General features: G+C 36.5%; 1 protein-coding gene across 5 annotated transcripts in view; it reads left to right on the forward strand.

Moving 5' to 3' along the window:
- The window catches only part of LOC150094664 (NPC intracellular cholesterol transporter 1-like), a 672,338-nt gene that overhangs the window by 633,823 nt on the left and 22,312 nt on the right, over positions 1–16,203 (forward strand). For 3 of the 5 annotated variants that reach the window (XM_090411086.1, XM_090411087.1, XM_090411090.1), the window contains exon 24: positions 6,742–6,901. The exons of the other annotated variants lie outside the window; for them this stretch is intronic. In XM_090411086.1, the coding sequence (XP_090267212.1) occupies positions 6,742–6,901 (160 nt within the window). The remainder of the gene's footprint in view (positions 1–6,741; positions 6,902–16,203) is intronic. 5 annotated transcript variants of the gene reach the window in all.

Here is a 16,203-nt window from a genome sequence, read left to right on the forward strand (position 1 = left end):
GATGTGAATGTGGCAGAAGGCAAGCAAATCGAGAGAATGAATGAAAGCAAAAGTGTGATGCAAAGTTTGAAAGCTCAAAAATACGAAAGAATGAAAGAGAGCAAAATTTTGATGCAACGTTCAAACATATGAAAATTGAAAGAATGAATGAGCACAAAAGTGTGATGCAGAGTTCAAAAGTTTGAAAATTCAAAAGAATGAATGATAGCGAAAATGTGAAACAAGATTTGAAAGTTGAGTTGGTTAGGATAAGGGAAGAGATGAAATTAATGCAGAATGAAGTTAAGAAAATTCCATGAAGTGATTATTTGGGTGGTTTCCAGCAGTGTGAGATCTCTGTAAGAAAAGGGCATATGTGGAACTACAAGGGATGGAGATTATTTAGAACTCATTTAGAGATTATTTAGATGCCTTGATGGATTATGATTATGATTTAGAGATTATTTAGATGCCTTGATGAAGAAATCACGTCATCCCTCAAGATGCCTTGATCTCTTTTCCTTGCAGGAAAAGAGATCAAGGCATCTTGCGGGATATTCAAGAACTATCTAATAAATACAATGTCTAAATGTATTGCAAGGGTCAGAAGATTAAATCAGGTAGGTGTGAAATAGATTAATGAAGAAATTAAGTATGCAATACAGAGAAAAAGGGCATTAAGGAGGTAGCATAAGAGAAGGGATAATAACTAATTCTGAGGATTACAAAGACCAGGCAAGATGGGTGACTTGGTTGGTAAAGTTAAGCAAAAGTGAGGTATGGGCAGTTAGCTAACGAAGCCAAAAAGAATCCTAGGTTCTTTCGATATGTAGCCAGGAAAAAAAAAAAAAGATTATTGAAGGATGACATTGATTGGAGAAAATGGCATAAGGAAAACTGCTATGGAAGATATAGTGGAGATACTTAATGAGCAGTTCATAGGGGTCTTTCATTCTTGTGAATGTGACTTCATGGAGAGATTGAGAGCAGTTGATGATAAGGAGGAGGGACTGACTGTAAGTGAGTAAGAGGTGTATGGTGAGTTGAGCAAATTTGATGGTAATAAGGCTGTAAGACTTGATAATATATCACCATGGATTCTGAAGGAATGTACCAGGGAGATAACATCTGCCTTGTCATATTTTTTAATATAAGTCTTGCACTGGCTCAAGGTCCATAGGAGTGGAAGGAGGGAAAGATTGTGCCCGCTTCATAAGGGAGGTGATAGAACTCAAGTATCCAATTATAGGCATATCTGTGTATCAGATATTGTGGTTAAGTTGTTGGAGAAGCTTGTGAGAACTAGGATCCAGAAGTTGGAAGTTTATTTTGCACTTGGTTAGACTATAATAAATTTAGTTTAATCCTTTATCCAAGTGTAAGCAAACAAAGTTTGCCCCTGAAAATATCTTCAGGACTGGGGTAAGGTCTATCACCAGGCAACTTGTAGCAAAGGTGGACCAAGATCCCATCACTCCTTGTCTCAGTATGATGCTATGTGCATTAAGGGAAGGGCCACTATCCAGATCCCAGTCCTGAAGATATTTTCAGGTGCAAACTTTGTTTGCTTACACTTGGATAACAGATTAAACTAAATTTATTATAGGATCCAGAAGAATTGGGTTGACAACAATGGTATTATCTTTGATGGACAGCATGGATTTGCTAAAGGGAGGTCATGTTTTAGTAATCTACTTACTTACTACAATAAGGTGACAGCTTCCTTGGACAGAGGAGAGGGATACACAGTAATATACTAAAATTTCGCAAAGACTTTTGATAGATTACTGCATGATAAGTTGATAGTCAAACTAGAGCAGATGCGGTTGGATATTAGATTAGTGCATAGGTCCAGAGACCAGCTATCTAATAGGTATCAGCAAATTGTGTATGGGGGGAGAGCAATATCCGAGAAGAGGAAAGTCACTAGTGGTGTACCTCAAGGGTCTGTTTTAGGGCCATTACTGTTTAACTTGTGTGTTATTGATATTGGTGAAGATTTGGATGGAGATATTCAGTTGCTTGCAGATGATGCAAAGTTGGGATGATCTATGAAGAGTAGAGAAGATGTTGTGGTGTTACATGAATAAATTTAGTGAATGGGATTGGGGATGCAAATTCAATGTTGCGAAATGTAAGGTTTTAAAATTTGGGTAACAAAGATGGGATGTAGAATTTATGGTTGGTAGGGATATATTGTCAGAGGTGGAGGAAATAAGAGATCTTGGGGTGATAGTGGATAAAGATCTGAAATTTAGAGGACACATTGCCAAAATTGTGAGGACAACACAAAGACTTCTGGGAATGATGCTGAGGAGACTGACTTGTAGAAGTAGGGAGATTCCTGTTCCATTTTGTAAGGCTTTGATTAGGCCACACATGGACCACTGTGCGCAGATTTGGTTACCTGATTTTCAAAAGGACAAGGAGATGTAGAAAGGGTCCAGAGGCGACTGACTAAGGTAGTTTCTTACCTCTGGAATGTAATATGAGGAAGGGTTGAGAAGATACAATTTACAGAGTCTAGTGGATAGGAGGAGAGATATTATAGAGACCTACAAGTTAGTATGGGGTTGTTATAGGATCAGTGTTGGAGAGGTTTTACAGAAAGTGTGTGAGATCACGGTAGAGCCAGAGGTCATCCCTAGAAGCTGTATAAGGGGGGGGGGGATGAGCTGGGGAGTGAGAAGCAGGTTTTTTGCATGCAGAGTTGTGAATGATTGAATGCCTTGCTTGAGAGTGTAGTGTCTGAGAGAATTTTAGTGTGTTTAAGGCATAGTATGTGTGTATGATATAATAAAAGGACCTCCTAGATGAGTCTTTGACTCCATGGGGTCTTGGATTAATAATAATAATAATCATTGATTTCATGTGACAAGCAATCTCAAAACACCTTTGATTCAGCACTGAAAAGACATGCTATCCTTATTCGCTTTGATTTTTCTGGCCTGATCCAGTGACGGTGTATCAAAACGTTTTAGATCTGCTTTTGCTGAGTATTAAATTACCTCTTTCTTTCTTTCATTCCCTTATCCATCTATAAAATTACATTAGGTCAACCAGAAAACAGCAGAACAGCAAACAAGCATACACTCTCATCAAAAGAAAATCCTCTTGTACTTTTATTTGGTAAGGCTCTTCTACTTATCAGGATCAGGAATCCACTAAATGTCAAAAGAAAATAGTATAAATTATTTTAAAAAATAATAAAAAAAGTTACATCTTGACCAGAATAGAATACCAAAAATTAAAAACCTACATGCACTCACTCATCCCTTTATCCATCAGTGCCTCTTTAGTGCAATTGGAAGAATTCAGTATATTGTGACCTTCAGTTGGAAAAGGCTAAGTTCAATTCTTGTCATGATGAGAGGAATCTTTATATGGTTTTTCTCAATTGAAGGTAAGTTAGTCAATCTCATACAAAGGTAGCATGGTTTTTCTCCAGAAACTTGATTTGTGCCCTGAAGGGGTTTTTAATCCTACATACAGCCAAATTGGTCTTGAGAACACACTCGATTTACAGAGAGAAAATGCTAGTAGTGTTGGTGGTGGGCAGTAGATGATGATGATGGTAGTTGCCGTTCTGTGCAGATGGTGATGGTAGTTGCAGTTCTGTGCAGATGGTGATGAAATTGTGGAGACAGAAGGTTGTAGAGTAGAGTGTCCTCCCTTGATGAGTCCTTGAACTCCTTGGGGGATGTCTTGTAATAATAATAATATTAAATAAGTAGTCACACCATCATCCATTTCATTAGTATAGCATCTTAAAAACACACATAGATCCAGGGCTATTTGTTCTAATGATATCCTCCCATCACAGCACTCAGTTGTTTTTTTGCAACACTTATTTTAATCATTAGCTGCAATCCTATTGTTACGTTGTGTTTCGTCCATCCTACATCCTGGCTTCTAGCTTCTTATCCTCCATCTTGTTGGAATGTTATTCTTAATTAAATTAATTAATTGTAGGTTGATTACTAATCAAATATAGAGAAATTTATATTTATACTGCATGACCCTATATTCAGATTAGCTATGCAAAGTAGTAGAATCAATCTACAGCTAATTTAGCAATCTCATTATTCATACAGGCCAAGTATAAAATCTAACACTTAAGGCTTCCGTAAGGTCCGATATCTTTATGAACGGTGCAGTGAAAGAGAATCAGGCACACACAAAATTGAAATCAATAAAACAAAACATTTAATGCAGGGTTATATGACAAGTACATAAACTTAACTCTGAATACAAGATAATGCAAACAACTTAATTCAACTGGTAATAACATTCACATAGATTTAGACATTCACTCAATAAATCGTAATAGTTTTCGTAATAATGAAATTGTTCATACAGTTCAATATTACAGAATCTCTCAGTATATATTCTTATATATTATACTGTTATCACTCAGTTGTAATCTTTAATTTATCACTTAGTCAGCAAACACTTAATTTCTGTCATGAGGCAGTTGACACTTCAGGGGGAAATACTTTCAAGCTTCTATGGCTAATCTCAGCAAAACGCCACAGTTTATGTAGGGATACAACATGAGGAGCTAACTCTTATATCTTCACTTATTATCACTCAGTTAGCAAACTCTAAATTCATTAATGGCAGTAGTTATTACTTCAAGGGGAAATACTTTCAAGCTTCTAACTTCAGCTAATCTCAGCAAAACGCCACTTCGGCTAATCTCAGTAAAATGCCACAGTTAATGTAGGGATATAACAGGAGGAGTCAACTCTTGCACCTTCACTCAGAAATACAATAAAATAGGAAATAAGATTGTTCTTACCGAGTTAAATCAATTGCACATCAGATTCACAGTAGGCACATTTTTAAACTATATTCACTTATCACTCTGAAGCAACACTATCCAAAAGAAATCTTCTCAATGATAACACAATTATTAATCATCGCACTTCACAAATCTTGATGCACTTACAATAAGGCAGAATACTTATTCCATGTTTACTTCTATATAACAAATTCAGCTTTGCACAATCCTTCTTTAAAACGACTTTGGAATACAAAGTACTTCTAGAACTCAGTAGAATAATTCTGAATTGCCTATTAATCTCCCGGTCCTTTATTAATCCTATTACAGCACTATAATTCCTATTACTGCAGCCCCTTACTTTACTCTGCTGCCTATAAACTCATTTCCCGGTTCCTTCTTAATTTAATTACAGCATTACAATCGCTGATACTGTAGCCCCTTACTTTATTCCATGCTGCCATGAGTGCTCCCTCCTTCTCTCTTCTCCGTACTGCCGTGAATGCTTCCCCCCTCTCTCTTCTCTGTGCTGTTGTGAGTGGTTCCGCCCTGAGTGCTCCTTGTTTACTTTCGCTTTCCGCTTATATACCTCCACTCTTTTTCCCACCAAAATCAGTTCTGACACTTCAGTTCATATTAATTCGTTCTCCTGTCAAATACCAATACTCACGTTCTACGCTCATGCAATCTATTTTTAACTCTGTCTCCATGACAACAACCAAAACAAAACATAAACAGAAGCATTACATAAGATTATACCTTTACATACAGCAATGAAAAATAAAAAATAATATTATAGTTACTTAAGATCACACCTTCATTTAGTAATAAACAAAATACAGGGCAATTATATAAGTAATACAGTTTAAGCACGAGACAAACAATAAACAATATTTACAAGTCTTGCTTAAGATATGGAAGATTATGTTGGATTCTGAAAGAAATATCAATAACTTTAATTTCTCTTATTTCAGAATCCAACACTATAAAACACCCAAAATACTACATGCCCTCTTCTATCCTGTTCACATCTAATACACAGATCACAACAAAACTAATCCCATCCTCTCTAACCAGAAGACATCTGAGAGGATGGCTAAAGTTCTTCATAAATATAATCTCCATGCTGCTTTCAAACTACAGTCAAACTATCAACCTTCATTCATTCTGCAGAGGATTGGCTTTATCTTCCTGCACTTCCTGGAGTGTATAAGGTTTCATGTGCCTACATCTTACCCTACTTTGGACAGATGAAATCTATGTTTGTGATTCTCACCATGGTAAGTCAAGTCAAGACTATGCTCCAGATAACCCTTCATACATGATTAAATGAAAGAAGATGACAATGCTAAATAAAAGTTGCAATATGAAGGACTATTTTTAGAATCAACATCAGAAACACTTCACTAACCTCAATAACTATGGCTGAACTAATTTGTAAAAAATCTCAGAGACAGTCTTTATAATGCCATATGTATCCTGACTTCTCTGAATTAACTTTTCTTTTTATCTGGCCCTTAGAGGGCAGATGAGACCCTGATGGAACATTAGTTCTTTTTCAGTTACAGTTTGAATTATTTCTGTAACAATATAATTGAATGCTGTGTGTTTTATAGTAGTGGTGATTTGTGCTTGAAGATGCTAGTTAGAAATCCAGCAAAATATTAGTAACTCATTAAATTATTTATTTATTTATTTTACTCCTCTGGTCTTGTTTATACTGTAAAGCATTGCTATGAATATAATATATGCAGTATGAGCATTACTTATTAAACAGATAAATTTGTCCTGATTGATTTCAAATATTTTATTATGGTACTATTCATTAGTATTAATGTATTTGAAACTCAGTAAATATTATGTTATAATTTTTATTAAGTTTCAAATTTAGTTAATCTGTTAAGTGACTTTAAATTTATCTCTTTTTTTTACTTAATATTTCTTTTTTCTTAGCTTTTTTTTATCTTTCATTTTAATAGGTTCTCTCAGGAATTACCTTAACTGACTGTGGTATTCTCATTCTGGGCTTTGCAAAATCTCCAATTTTTCATGTATTTTATTTTCGTATGTATTTGGGTATGATAGCATTTGGTACATTACATGGCCTTGTCTTCCTGCCTGTTTTGTTAAGCCTAATTGGTATGTAATAAATATAATTTTGAATAATGTCAGCAGAAGATTAACTTTGTTGACAGCATGAATTTTTGATAGTCTGCAGTGTTTGAATTTTAAAAGATAATATAAGCAGAGAGAATGATAAGTATGTTTTTTTTTTTCCAACCAAAAAACTAATGTAATAAAAAGTAACTAACACTGGGTTTATGGGTCATAATGATATAATAAACCTACTTGTTTCACTACTTAAGCTAGTGGCTTCATCTGGGTTGGGATGAACATACAAAATGAGCCTCCTGGGGAAGTGTTCTGATAAATAGGCTCTAGAACCACGTGATGTGCAACAAGTTGCTCCGTCCTGCTGGAATACCTGTGCATGAAATGGAATGTTTTTTGCACGACACATCCTATGCAAATCCTGACAAAACTGGTTGGTTTATTAAATCATTATGATCCATAAAGCCAGTGTTGGTTACTTTTTATTACATTAGTTTTTTGGTCTAAAAAAAAAAAAAAATTACAAATTTAATGCTTGTTGTATTTTTGTATGTTCATCTCAGCCCAGATGAAGCCACTAGCTTAAGTGGTGAAACTAGTATATATATTAAATCGTTATGATCCATAAACCCAGTGTTAGTTACTTTTTATAAGCAGAAAGAATGTTAATTAACAATTCTGTTTATATAAGCTTGTCTTATTAATAAAGCATAAAATCATTAATGTATGACTGCTCCTAAAGTTGCAGTGCAGTGATCTCTGTTATCTGATCTTCAGATAACTGAACCTTCAATTAATGGATTAGTTTGTCAACATGCTTTTGGTACAGCATGCTTCAGTCAGATGATTGAGGGATCATGGTATATGTCTGTTTGTTTTTTGTTTGTGTGTGTGTGTGTGTGCATATGCACTGCAGGAATTTTCAATCTTAGTTTTGAAACTGGATAATTAAAATTTTTTGTGTGTGTGTGAAGATTCCATTATTAGAGATGTGGTGAATGAAAGTTGCACAAAGTTTTGTTTTATAAAAGGGAGAGTGAACAGGGTTATGCATTTCTTGGATTCATGATTTATTTCTTGATGAATGAGAAGGAAATTCAATGCTGGTTTGCTAGAAATAATAATTTGGGTGGATAGAAGGAGAATGTGAGGATTATCAGAATGTTTTGGAGTTCTAGAATGTACAGCAATAGTGTTGAAGGTACCATAATCAGTGTGCTATACAACAATAATCAGATGGTGAGCATAGATAATCAATGATATGTTAGCAGAGCTCTATGAGGAGAAGAAAGCATGCTTGTAAATATGTAGAGTGAATTTGAGGAATGGGCAAAACTGTATTAAAGTGATATAATGTATCTGAATTTGTTAGTCATTTGCAAATTTTATTAAGAGAGAGAGAGTTAAAGTTGAATGAGAGTTGAGCAGCAGAGCAAGATAGATGAGATTGAAGAAGTGGTTGTGAATGCAGAGAGCGGGGGGGGGAACAAAACATTACTAAGAGGAATGAGAATAGATATACAAGATGAACAAAGATGACCAAACCACTAAAATATGCCTTTGCGATCAACTTTGCAATTCATGTATTTATAGTTTTTTGATGCTTTAACCTGAAGAAGCCACCAATCCTATTTGAGGTGGTAAAACTAGTAGGCATATTTTCCTTAATTCAACAACTAACAAATTCATGTCGTTATGTGAACATTTTAGTCATAATACTTTCTGTATTAATAATACTATTTTATTTAGTCATAATATTATCCTTAATGCATATTAAGTAACAAGTGATGTCAGTTAGAGCAAAACACATATATTGAAAAAAAAAACTTGGTTAGTGCTCTTATGCAAATATATTCATTATACCAGGTGAGATCAACAAACTAGATTCCTTATGTCTCGGTTTTTTTTTTTTTTTTAACCAGTGAGTTAGATACAGTTTCTTGGAACAATATCAGCAATATAGTTCATAGCTCACATCAACACTTTTTTTTTTTTATTCTTGTACGAATAGAATGAAGAGGAAATTTAATTCCTTACTTAGATTTTAGATGAATAGAGAGCTGTCTGTACCTTCAGATGAAGTCATATTAAACCTATTGGACTACCTCTTAACACATTCAGAGGAATCTATTTAAAAAATTTTTAATTATGTTGTAACTCTGGATTATGTTTCAATGGATTTTTTGCACAGTATTGAAAAAGAATTTGTTTCCTCTCATAAGCTACTGCTGCCAATATTACCAGACTAAAAACCACTGTTCTGCTCTTTTCTCCATCAATTCTGAGATCTAATATTTCTGTCTCAGAAAGGAAAGCTATACTATCACTTAAAAAGAACAGGAACATTGTAATCTTAAGAGCTGATAAAGGGAATACACCAGTAGTTTTAAATACAGAGCATTATAATGAAAAAATTACAAAAAATCTTTAAGTGTTTACAAAAAATGTAATATCCTTCCATTTCTATTCTTCAAGATATCATTCTCCTCCAACAGAGTTTCATTTATTCCAACTATTTCTTGGCAATTAAACTCAATCAATGCGACAATTTCATCTTTCTCATTTCTGATACTCCTGCATTTATAAATTAGCATAATGATTCAGTTTTTGGTCTATAACCAGTGCCACCCTTGCTGCTCCTCATCTATGACTTCTTCACACTTGCAGCTGTCTGCTCATCCTTGTTCCATATAACCTCCCCAGTCTAGGCTGTTCCATTCCTATACCAACCATCCCCATACATGCATTCATTGCTGCTTTCAGAATCCTCTCTGCTTACACTGTGTCTCTCTGACATCCATGCCTGTTCTCACATTCTCATGTCCATTCACAGTGATCTCACCTAGTCCACTCTTCTTCTCATTTACATCATCTCTTCCTTCCAATGTTTTTTGATCACATTACTCATTATACTTCTTTCCAGCAACATCCTTTATAGGTGACTTACTTGAAACCATTCAGAATGCTGTCTTTCACTATTATACAGTCCCATTAATCCCTCATACTCATCCCACACATTCACAAAGAGCACTCCTTTTTCTTCACACATTTCCAATAGCATTCCATTCAGGATATTTGCTCTGTGCTGCAACTCACGATTGTCATACCTGTGCAACAGACAAACTACTCTTCCTACCACACTGTTGTCTTTCACTCTCCTCAATAATCTTCTGATATCCATCCTCACATTCTTCCTATGCCAATTAAATCATTCAAACCACCATGCCACATGCTTACTTCTCATATTCAGCACCTTAATCACCCTGTTTATCCTCCTTCTTGAAAACAGACCTTGTGAACCCTGTCATCCACCACACCTTTTATAATAGAATCATCTTATAGTGTTATCTTGAGTCATTTGCTACCTCTTTTTCTCCACTCTTTCATTTTATTCTTTAGCACCCTTCTGTTCCTATTCAACATACGTCTAATTTCATTTTGCATATGCCTCATCTCATTTCTTATTTTATTCTTCTCATTCTTCAATTCTTGCCTTCCAACAATCATTTCTGCTATTGCTTCAACAGTCAGGCTTTTTTCTTTTCTCACTATCACACACCAGCTCATGTACCATGAGTTAATCTCACTGCTGTTTTCACATTTACACTTGCTTTTTCCTTTTCAATCATTTCCATATTCACTATCACATTTTCCACACTCATATTCTCACACTTACTCTTCTGGCTATCATTCTCAGTTTTACACCCATCACTACCTTTTGCCTTTCATCTGGTATCCTTTGCTTCCAATTCACAACTTTCCTTCATATCCCTGCAATCCATTAATATATCACACTTTCTTCAGACTCTCAACCTCTCATTCTTTTGTTTAGTCTCTCAGCAAACACATCTGCCACATTTGCACATACATAGACGATACACTGCTGACAACAAACCATCTTAGTAAAATCCACACGACTCAGCATACTAATTTTCACACTGTACAGCTGATTGTTTGTACTACCATTTTTTGCCTTCATTACCTGTTAACTAAAAATACACAAAATTCTCTACAAAATCTACTAATAACCTTAATAATTAATACAGATTCAGTCTTAGTATCGCTAATTAAATACATGTTTGGTGAAATGCATATAATTCTTCAAAAATATTCCACAAAATAAAACTTTTCTTTGATTCAGCAGTACATGGAAGGTCCATGAGTGATGAAGTAATTGGGAAGGGAAACTAAAATTTAAAAGGTTGAGTGTAAGAGGGAGAAACTTAAGCAATGTTGTATATTTGTTGATCCTTATTTGTGGAATAAATTGCAGAATAGAGTGGATAAAAATCGGCATGGGACTACTGAAATTAGTGACATTTATATCAGTTTTAAAGCTGGTACAAGAACTAAAGGGAATCCACAATTTTGGTATACTAATGCAAGAAGCATTCGAAATAAGAGGGAAGAATTTTTGGCATTAGTGAAACTTGGCTGTCAGCAGAAGATGTGGTCACTGAAATTGAATGTGATCGGTACAGTATTTTCAGGGAGGATAGAGAAGATAGAATGAGGAGAGGAGTACTGTTGATGATAGTTCATGAGTTGCAGCCAAAGAAAATAGTATATCAAGATGATAGACATGTGAATGATAGTTCATTTGTGGCGGCCTGGTGTGAAATAGTGACCAACGCAACTAAATATTCAGTTGGTTGCTGCTATAGGCCAGGGGGTACAGGGAGTGATATTGAATTCATGCATCAGCAAATTAGTTCAATGAGTGCAGGGTTAGTGATTATTACGGGGGATTTTAATTATGGTGATATCAATTGAAAGGAGGAAATATCACATGGCAAAAAGGAAATGGAATTCATATATCTTCTATGAGATAATTACTTGAAACAGCATATAACTGAAGGAACACGTGGTGTGAGAGTGTTGGACCTGGTCATTGGTTCAGAGGATATATATATACATATCCTCTGAACCAAGGGCATTGAGGCCACTAGAGGGCTACATGGTGTGTAGTGTTTGTAGAGAGCTCCTGAACAGATAAGTATTATTTTAAGTAATAATTGGTAAATTTGCTTGAATCTTGTGTAGTATTATTTACTTTTCGTATCTTAGCGTGTCTGTGTGATTTTTGTGTGCTTTCTGAGTTATTTCAATTAGTAATTTGATAGATACGATTATTAGTGGCACATGACGCCGATAAGAAGGAACAAATGGCGTCCAGATTGCCATCTTTGTCCAAAAATTTTAATATAAAGGATTTTATTCAGTGTACCGTTTGTGAAATGCATGCTTTGAGGAGAGTGTTTGGAGTCTGGTTAGACAATGATAGTGGAGTGAATGTGTGCAGAAAGTGTAAGGAATGTGAGGAGTTAAAGTGTGTTTCAGGTCGTGAGAGTGATATCGTTGTTAAAAGTGAGAATGTAGAAAATAGTGATATGCGAGGTATGAATAGTGATATTTGCAAAGTAGTACCAGATAGCTGTGAGAGTGGCGTTGAAAGTGAGAATGAAGGTAAAAATACAGATCGAATGAATGAATTAATGGATAATAAAAATGATGAGCCAGATGCAATGAGAGAGATCGCACGGTTATGTGGAGCGATACATAGGGCAAATTGGCAGCTGGAGCATTGGCAAAAATGTTTACTGAGCGTACCAACTAATAAACAGCAAAAGTATGATAAGAAAAATAAGAGTATGATAGTAAGTGTAAACAAAATGAAAGAGCGAGTGTTGTACAGAGATTCTTTAGTAAGAGGTGTGATAGATGAGAGTTTGACACAATCGTACCAACCTGGTGCGAACATTAAGGATGTAAGCGAGTCAATTAGAATGCAAAAGCAGAGGGTGAAAGAATTGATAGCAGTAGCAGGAATGAATGATTTGAAAGGAGACAAAATGGCTATGACAGAGGATTTGAAGGAATTACTTGAGGTAGCAAAAGAGAAGAGAGAGAGAGTTAGGATGGTGAGTCTGTTGCCGTGGTATGACAGTGAAGAGTATAGAAGGAGGGCCAAAATTGCTAATGACTTTATGCACGGATTATGCAGGAGGAGTGGTGTGGAATTTGTGGATGTGTGGAGTGAGTTCGATGGGCGAAAGGATTTATATAAGATGGACGGTTTACATTTGAATGGATTAGGTGTATGGAGACTTGAAATGGTTGTTTTTGAATGAAGTGGAGGTGGATGTGCAGAATCAGGGAAACTAGAGTTACTAAGGGGGGGGGGGGCGTAGATATGCAGACTTTAGGGAGACAGTAGAGTGTATGAATGTGTGTAATATGCCTGAGCGAGTATGAAGGACAACAAATCAGAATGGGATAGTTAGTATAGGGCATCAAAATAGGGATGGGTCAAATGGGCTTCTGTAATCCATGTATACTAATGCCAGAAGTATTAGGAACAAGAAGGAAGAATTTTTGGCCTTGGTTGGCACTTCCAGGCCACAGGTTATTGGCATTAGTGAAACATGGCTGACAGAAGATGATATAGCTAGTGGGATTGAATGTGAGGGGTATGGTGTGTTCAGGAGTGACAGGGAGAATAAAATGAGGGGAGGAGTGTTATTGATGATAGCTGATGAGCTGCAGCCAAGGAGAATAAAAGTGGAATTGCAAGATAGAGAAAAGAGGAAGGAGGAGAGAACACATGGGAGGAAGGAATTGGATTTTATGTGGTTATTAAGGGATAACTATCTGCGACAGCATGTAATGGAAAATACTAGGGGTTAGAGAGTGCTTGACCTAGTAATTGCATCTGAGAATTTGGCTGTAACGAATATGATCACATTGCCACCAATTGGTGAGAGAGATCATAGGATCTTGACTTGGGAGGTGGCTAAAGGTGGCTTGGGAGGGGTTAGAGAGTGCTTGACCTAGTAATTGCATCTGAGAATTTGGCTGTAACGAATATGATCACATTGCCACCAATTGGTGAGAGAGATCATAGGATCTTGACTTGGGAGGTGGCTAAAGGTGTGGAATTTACAATTAAGACAGGGTACATGTGGAATTATTGGGCTGGTAAGTATGACAAGCTTAGGAGTTGGATTAGTTCAGTGCTATGGCATGTAAAACTTCAAGGGCTGGATGTTGATAGTGCATGGGAGGCAGTTAAGAAGTGTTTGCAGGAGGCAATGGCTGACTGTATACCTAGAGCCCGAATAATATATCAAGGTTAAATGGATGAATAACACCATTAAGCTTGAGCTGCAACTGTGGAGGAAATTTAAGGAGAAAGGACTGGCAGGCACATGAACAGTATAAAGCGCAGTCCAGAAGGGTAACGAGTGTGGTAAGAAAAGCAAAAGCAGATTATGAAAGAACATTAGCCATGCAGGCTAAAGAGAATTCCAAACAGTTTTTTCAATATGTTGCAAGTAAAAAAAAAAAATGTATATGGCAGAATGATTTTAAAGAATGCCAATGGTAGGGAGGTAACCGAATCAGTTGATATAGTGGAATTACTGAGCGAGCAATTTGCTAGAGTATATCATCCAGGTGGTCACATTGCAGGAATGAATGAACCAATAGCTTACATGGGAATTGTGGTGAATGAAGTGGAGGTGAGTAGTTTATTACAAAACCTCAATGTCAATACATCTGTGGGATTGGATGGTATAACAGCTCGTGTCGTACGTGAAGCGGCTAAAGAATTGTCAGTGCCCTTGACCATTTTGTTTAATTTAAGTCTCGGATAAGGGTAATGGGTTTACAGTTATTCTACTGGACTTTGCTAAGGCCTTTGACAGGATACCACAAGGAATTCTAATCAGTAAACTGCAGCATATATAGGGTTGGATATAGGGTTGGTGAGATGGATAGGAGGGTGGCTGATGGAGAGATATCAGAGAGTGGTTTATTCAGGAGCAGAGTCCAAAAGATGGCCTGTGACTAGTCATGTGCTGCAGGGTTTTGTTCTTGGACCACTACTGTTCAATTTGTTCATTAACGAGAGTTCATTTGTTCATTAATCTGAGAGGAAGTGTTCATTTGTTTGCTGATGATGCAAAGTTGGGTAGAGCAATAGTGATTAGACAGGATGTCAAAATTTTGCAGGATGATTTGGATAGTTTGGAGGATAGGCTAAGGAAAATGGATGTCAATTTAATGTGGCAAAATGTAAGGTTACGCATTTTGGGGTGAAAAGATTAGCAGCCGTATATCACATTGGTGGAACCATACTGCAGGAGATTGACGAGGCCAAGGATTTGGGAGTGTTGGTGGATAGGGAGTTGAAGTTTAGGGGAACATTGCAAAAGTGACTAATTCAGCTCATCAAATCACTTGGTTGTTGAAAAATACTTTAACAAGCAGAGACAAACAGGTTATTGTTCCTCTCTGTCGAGCCTTGATAAGACCCCATCTAGACTACTGTGCCCAAGATATGGGTGCCAGGATTTCTTCTTGATGGGGAGGAGGTGAAGAGGATCCAGAGACGAGTGACCAAGATTATAGCAGGTCTATGGAATGAATCTTATGAGAACAGGTTCAAGATTTGTGGGTTGCAGAAATTGGTTGATAGGTGGAAAAGGGGGTGTTATGATTGAGACATTCAAATTACTGAAGGGTTTCTATAAGATTAATTCAGAAGATATTTTTGAGAATAGGACTGGTGGTGGGAGGACTAGGGCCCATAAATGGAAGCTGGGCAAGAGTGTAGTTAGCAAGGGTGTTAGAGCTAGATTTTTTACTTGGAGAGTGGTGAATAAGGAATAAGCTGCCAGAGTCTGTTGTGGGTGCCATGCCTGTGAATGAGTTCAAGGCAAGATATGATGGATACTGTGTGAATCTCAAATAGTTGTTCTTGACATGATGTTAGGGCCTCCCTCGATGAGTCTATCGACTCCTTGGAGTTGCCCGTAATGATAATAATAGTAAGTAAGGTGTTCTCGTTACCTACAATTGGTGAGAGTCATCATGTGGTATTGACTTGGAAGGTTGCAAGATTTGTGGATTTCTCTCTTAAGAAGGGGTATATATGAAACTACAAGTCAGGCAATTATAACAAGCTTCGGAGTGAGCTTGAAGCTATACCATGGCAGAACATATTGCAAGGGAAAGATGTTAGCAGTGCATGGGATAAAATCAGCGGGCATCTGAGGAAGGCAATATCAGATTGTGCCTACCTTGTTTTTCTTCCTGTAGTCAGGAAGAAAAACAAGGTAGGCATTAGATGGATGAGTAGTAGTATCAAGCTTGATCTGCAAAAAAAGAAAATGTTATGGAGAATTTACAAGGAGAAAGGCGATCAGTACACCCATGAGCAGTACAAAGCTCAGGGTGGAAAGATTACCTGCATAGTAAGAAAAGCTAAATCAGATTATGAGAAGACCTCAGCCAAGGAGATCAAGGATAATCCCAAAGAGTTATTC

Source organism: Typopeltis vanoorti, chromosome 21 (genome assembly GCF_054136105.1).
Source record: "Typopeltis vanoorti isolate ZY-2024b chromosome 21, IOZ_Tvanoo_1.0, whole genome shotgun sequence".
Lineage (NCBI taxonomy): Eukaryota > Metazoa > Arthropoda > Arachnida > Uropygi > Thelyphonidae > Typopeltis > Typopeltis vanoorti.